We start from the raw sequence: 6,477 nt of genomic DNA, 5'->3' as shown, positions 1-6,477 counted from the left end.
CCTGGTTGGGGCCCGGGGCTGCAGCCCATGTTGCCCATTGGGTTAACATGGCCCTGGCGTTGTCGAGTTGATTAACAGGCAATGTCTGTATCTAAAAGTTGATTGGCTCTTTTACCTGTAATGTGGGACTTCCTTTCTACATCCGTTGACCGTAGGCTGCCATTGGGCATTCCAATTTCTCCCATTCATTTTAAAAGAAGTGGCCCATCTCTGCTAAAAATCTCTGGTTTAACTTTTAGCGCCACATAGTGGACATTTCACCTCGGAACTGCTGTGTAACGTCATTTCGCAAAAATGTCGCCACAGTCTTGTAATTTTCACGAGACCAGGTTGGCAAATATCATTATATTTCTTTGTTTATTGGTGGGCTATTCTTTTTTTACATCTTCTATTTAATATATTTTTTGAATTAGTGGATACATCAAATATAATTTTTCATCTTTATACTTATTGTAGGTGTATCATTTGTGAGGTTATGGGTAAATATATCGAGATCTTCCATTGTGAATATAAATTAGACTACTTGCAGTTGTGTTATGTTTACTGCATATATTGTTCTCTATTTATGATCCAAGGACTGAAGGGTGTTTACTCGTGTTATTTGGCAGGTTTTCAAGGATTAGACGAAATTGTGTTGTTTACAAAAATTTATTCATACAAATCTTACAACACTGTGTTTTTTACATTTATAATGATGACCTTGTGCGGTTCCCATGTGTTATTGTACTAATAATCAACACAAGACACAGAGATTTATTCATCTAAAGATTTATCGTAACGTTTAAGTAAGGCTTTGGGCACTATAAGTCTATACACACACAAAATTAATTTCAAGGGTGAGGATGTCGTGAACGCTATACAGCTTGAACACACTACGTTAAGTGAAGCTAAATCAAATGACAGAACATGGTGCAGGGTGTCAAATTAAAATAAGGAAGGGCCAGGTGACTTTAAGCAAATGCTGTGTGAAACGAATGATCCAACGAAATAGGAGAGGTGTGAGCAGGTGACTGCAGCATTGAAGGGCCACTAACGTGCCATCTGAAATTGGTGGCCATTTTAAAGACGAAGCAAAGGCACCCAAGCCGAAAGCTGCCCTCCTGTGTCACAAAGCCTGCAGGAGAATGCAGAATTAAACACAGATTGATTTCACATGCTTTCCCTTTTACACGCACACACATACACACACAAACACTAACTGACAAACAAACAAACAAACACATACATGTCACTGACAAGCCTAAACACATGTACCTTTGTCGAAAACTGTACCTTTGAATGTTATGCAAGTTGGGGGCTTGCTTTCAGTAGTTTATTAGTATATTTATTTTCAGATAGTTTTGTCTTAAAGGGATAGTTCTCTCCAGAATGAAAATTGTCATCATTTACTCACCTTCATGTTGTTCCAAACCACAGGTAGACCGATATATTGGTTTTACAGATTAATCGGTGCCGTTAGTTGGTTTTTGGAACTGTTGGTTATTGGCAAAAATCGATGCCAATGGTTGGCATTACGTTTTTAGTCATTTTATAATAAGAGTCACTGGTGTGTTTCTGGGCTTGTTTATAATTAAATGCCCCCCATTATACACCAAATATTCATTTTTTCAGGTTATTATTGGGATTTTGGTTGAACAAAAAACTGCATCTGTGATTTTATTCATTTTAGACTCTTTATCTTTGCCCGCCATAGTAAAGAAAGAATAATAATTTTATTTGGCATTTTATAAATCGATTTTAAAAACTATCGGCCAATTAATCAGTTATTGGCTTTTCCCACCACCTTATTGGTACTGGCAAAATCCACTATCAGTCGACCTCCAAACCTGTATGAATTTTTTTTTTTCCATGGAAGAAAGGTTTGGAACAATCTAAATATTGTTTCGGTGAACTATCCCTTTAAATCATGATTTTACTTCTCAAATATCTCCCAAAATACTCCTCACCTTCTGACCATCAATCAACCCCAAAAACATAAATTCCCTGTCCAAAAATGTGCCTCTCCTCTCCTTAAAGAATTCCAGATTTCTTTGTCTTGCATACTGTACATGAAGAACACATTTTAGCAGCAGGTGTCATTTTACAGATCAGAATGCCTCTGTCAAACAGCTCCTAGCTGTGAAATTGTTATTATGGATACTAATGGATGGCTTAGTGTGAGCATTCTCAGAAGTGAGGAACTTAAATCTATGGTCCCTATAACAGGAGAAAAGTAGACAATTCTTTAAACAAAACAAGAAAATAGAAACTATTTAAAAAACAGATTTAAAACCAAATGGAATCTTCAATTCTTTTTTGGAATTTTCAAAAGGGAAAAGATGCATGCTAAGTAAAAAGAAAGAAGGACCAGACAGTGTTTCAAAAAAGAAGCATCTGTGCAGAAGGTTCTTCACAGAATTTGAGGATGTAGCTCTTATTCAAGTTTAAAGTGAAAGGTCTGAGGTTTTCAGAGGTTTGTGAAAGACAGGAAAAAGTATGGAATGGCTTGTGAGATTTCAGCCATTGATGACAGTGAGGAAAACTTCACGGGTGTAAAGAGAGCATGGAAGCGCAAGAGACGCTCCTCGGAAAAGGACTACTGTGCCGAGCCTTGGAAACTCACCGGGAATTCAGGAGGGAACTGTCTCAGCCAGTCCAACAAAAATGCCTCAATCTCATCCCCATCCGGGAGCACACCAAAGTCTATGTCTTGTAGAAATTGGTGCAAATCTAAGTCTTCAGGGCTGTTGTAAATAAAAACACTACACTCTTAATTTCATGTGCGAAAGAATGAAGGTAACATTCAATGCAGTGATTGTCTTTGAGACTATTTATTTACTCATATTCAGGCTGATGTATTTAAAAGACAAGGTAATGAAGCATAGGCTACCGGGTACAATCACTTTCTTTATTTAAATAAATAAACAAACAAACAAATAAATAAATACTATATTTTGGTAAAACTAAACGGTTGGTCCACAAGGCAGATTGTTGTTCAGGTGCTTCAGTACAAAAGAAAAACAATATTATTATCAAAATATTACTTTAATGTCTTCATACATAAATACATGTTTAAAGGACACAGGCGCGATCAGCTCGTCATCTTGGTCTGACTTGTTGCAAGAGCTGTACATACAAGGTAGTTTGAGGGACATATATTTGAAAAGCGCTACAAAGAGGCGAGCCGCCGTCCTTTGCTTCTATATCTCTGTCTATACCTTTTGCCAAGGATTGCGGCCAGATACTTCTTCACGGCCATTTGCTTCCGGTAGCGACTGTAGCTGTCCGTGAAAACTCCATCCGAGTGACGCTTTGAAAGCGGCTCATTGTCATCCTCTATTGTGTTCCCTCCTCTGTGTGAGAGAAAAAAAAAAACAACAAAGCGTCCGTTATTAGAAGTTAGTATCACTAAACACCAAAAAACAACAACAACAACAACAAAAAAAAAAAACAACTATGTGTGCAAATATAATTCTTTTATTAATTGCACCAGATAGAACATAAAGTATTTGTATTGGAAGTGTGAATTAGTGGCCGTTCACATTGGACGCATTTTTGCATCCATTTGCGCTATTTTAAATTGTTAGTCTAGACCTTATGCGCAGTAGCACCATATTCATTTTTGACGGGAATAAAAACTATTCTGTGAGGGATAGATAGACTTACCAATGAAATGCACTTTATAAACAACACACTCTCACAGCGAAATCGTAAGGATTCGTACGACTTTTCTAAATTTGGCAAATTCGTATGATATCGTACGACTGCACTCAACTTTCACTACAGCCAATGACTTTGCTGGACATCGTTTACATCTCATATGGGACAATTACTGGCTAAAGCATGTCCTTGACACATCCCACGCGGACTTCCACATTACTCATCCGGGCATTTGCACGTCATGAAATTGTACGAATTCATATGAAGGAAATCATACAAAATAGCCAACTCGTAAAATATGTATGAATTGTCATGAGATCGGGTTGGTATAAAGCTATCGACAAGCTCCTACTTCACATCTAATTTTCCACAACTCATGTTTTCTGGACTTTTTTGTCTACTGACATTTCTTGGAAATTCGTCAGCGGAACGATCCAAAAACACTTTAAACAACTGTACAACCCATTGAAGAGACTGTACGTTTATCCCTCACAGCCTCGTCGTCATTCCTGTCAAATATCAAAGATGACGCTAATTTTCATCACGTGAAGTGTGTCAAGTTAAAAACAGTTTAACTAAAAAAACATTTTTGGGTCACCATTGCCATTGCATTCTGTTTAATTCAACTGCGCTCTGTTTAGCTGTTTCTGAATTACATAATGTTTCCTGTGTTCCTTCCACATCTTTTTAAAGCGAGCCAAAGAATTTTGAGAGGTTAACCAAACAACATTATCTAAGAAGACTTTTTTAAAAATATGGCCTTAATTTTGTAATATATTTGTGATACGTAAATCTAGTAAATAAATAATACATTTATCAAATTTGACATAAGTTTTCATGCTTTCTTGACGTACACATTTAAGCGAGCCAAAGAATTCTGAGAGGTTTCTCGAGCAAGCCAAACTGACATTTGCCGTTATGGCCGTTTTCCCAAAGGCATTTTTGCACATTTGAAGGGCACTTCGTGAAGGGGATGCCACTTTAGGGGTCGTTCCAAACAAAAGTAAGAAAGTTACATTTTTCACAAAGGGCTCTTTCACAAGACTTTTGGTGAAGGGAACATTTAAACTGCAAAGCCATACTCCCCTTGGAGTGCCCACATCAAGAGTAGTGAGTAGGGCATAGGGATGATCCCTTTTGATTGGCATTCACCCTATGATCGCAATGCAAACGCATAAAAAAATATGTGCTGTGCCTCTGACTAATTTTGACAATACCCCCACCCCCTGCAAACTAGCATTGAAAAGGAAGTGAAACACTAAACTTGACTTGAGGTAGGGCACCCCTCAGAAGGTGCTATTGATAAAAGGCGGTTATGTTGGACAGTCTGGTTGCTGAGAAAAGTTGAGAGAGAAATAGACAGAGATTGGGAGAATAAAATGGCATTACCCCACACGTTTTGCCATCAGTGCATGCAGGTACTTCCGTGCTGATAACTGCCCGAGCGCTTTCCTGTAGGCTTTATTAAACATCCCATCAGCGTGCCTTTCCATTCTGGGGTGACAAAGTGCCAAACAGATTGAACAACAATGTATCAATGTGGTCCAAAACTAAGGTCAACATCAGCAAATAAAACCCAACCTTTCAGTCCCAATCACACCAGTGAGTAAGGTCCCATTTTGGGAATGACTGGGGAAAGAATGAGAGAAAATGAGAGTGAATCACCTTTTCGATGGAGGATAAAACAACGTGTATTTGTCGTCAGTAACTGAAGGAGAGCTTCGAATAGTGATCTGGTCACTGTCAAAGGTTAGATCCGTTAATGAGTTGCCCTCCTCGTCGATTCCCACTGTCTCCATTCTGTAACAAGACATGAAGTCTTAATTAACTGGTGACTCAACAAAGCAAAGCATGCAGTGAAATGCAAAATCATTAGTCTTGAAAGTGCAATTCCAAATATTGAAAATACTTCACACGTAAAAATATGTGGAATATGTCCAAACGCGTTCAAAAAGACAAAAGTTACGTCCTTAAAAACACCAAAGGCGTTGTATTGTGACTCGCCAACTTTATTTGTTACGATGGTTGTTATTATTATATGTAGCTCACTAAGTTGATATTATCCATGACATGCAGCAGAATGTTCTACAGTTCTGTCAAAAGAAAAAGAAAAAAAAAAAAGACAAAGAACGTTCTTTCTGATTAAACAAATAAAGCGCGGGAATACGCGTTTGTATTTTAATTCGTACGATATCGTTCGAATCAACGCGAAAAGAACGTTGCGTAAAGACAAAACGAAAGAAAAGAAAAGTAGAATCATTGCTATTGTTTTATTTTGTTGTGCCTCTGTCGGCCAAAATCCACTTTTACCGACCATCCACATTAATGTACCATTCTCAAGCAACGGTACACAACGGCGTGCGCGGACGTCCCGTTTCCGTACCTGAGAGGCGAACATACGCTGCAGTGTACCAGGAGCCCGTAGATGAAGAAAGCAAGCGTCGTTTTGCTGCTCGTCATCATTCTGTAAGAGAAAGATATAAATTAGTCTGAGAGCACAAAGAGAGCTCTTAATAACTTTGAACCTCGCTTTATTTATGAAAATGGAAGAAATGTTCCAACCCCGACTATTGCATCATCCTTTCATACTAATTTAAAAGCAGCAGCAGGTGTCTCTCAGACAATCAATTACTGGCGTACCGAAAACATTAACTACTCCCAGAAATTTTTTTTTTTTACTGTCAAAATCTAAAAAGTCTAAAAAATGGATTCTTCTGAGAGTTCGGAGCGCATCACATACCTCCGGCGGCGCACGAATGCTGTCCGGTGGAGATGCGACCACAAGAACAAGGTTCAATTCTGATCTCTCTCTCTCTTTCTTTCTCTCTCTCTCTCTCT

The 6,477-nt window shown here is 38.3% G+C and overlaps 1 protein-coding gene across 1 annotated transcript; it reads right to left on the bottom strand.

Moving 5' to 3' along the window:
• Nucleotides 1–569: 569 nt before the first annotated feature.
• LOC127450304 (glucagon family neuropeptides-like) lies at nucleotides 570–6,477 on the bottom strand. The gene is made up of 7 exons (XM_051714286.1): nucleotides 6,380–6,477; nucleotides 6,023–6,103; nucleotides 5,305–5,439; nucleotides 5,029–5,133; nucleotides 3,198–3,332; nucleotides 2,603–2,723; nucleotides 570–1,114 (listed from the first exon to the last, which is right to left on the bottom strand). Exons 2-7 carry the CDS (start codon nucleotides 6,100–6,102, stop codon nucleotides 1,106–1,108), a joined length of 585 nt encoding a protein of 194 aa, XP_051570246.1. The 5' UTR covers nucleotide 6,103; nucleotides 6,380–6,477; the 3' UTR covers nucleotides 570–1,105.

Source organism: Myxocyprinus asiaticus, chromosome 2 (assembly GCF_019703515.2).
Source record: "Myxocyprinus asiaticus isolate MX2 ecotype Aquarium Trade chromosome 2, UBuf_Myxa_2, whole genome shotgun sequence".
Classification (NCBI taxonomy): Eukaryota; Metazoa; Chordata; class Actinopteri; order Cypriniformes; family Catostomidae; genus Myxocyprinus; species Myxocyprinus asiaticus.
Note: the sequence above shows the minus strand (reverse complement) of the source record. Positions and strands in the feature narration are given on the sequence as shown.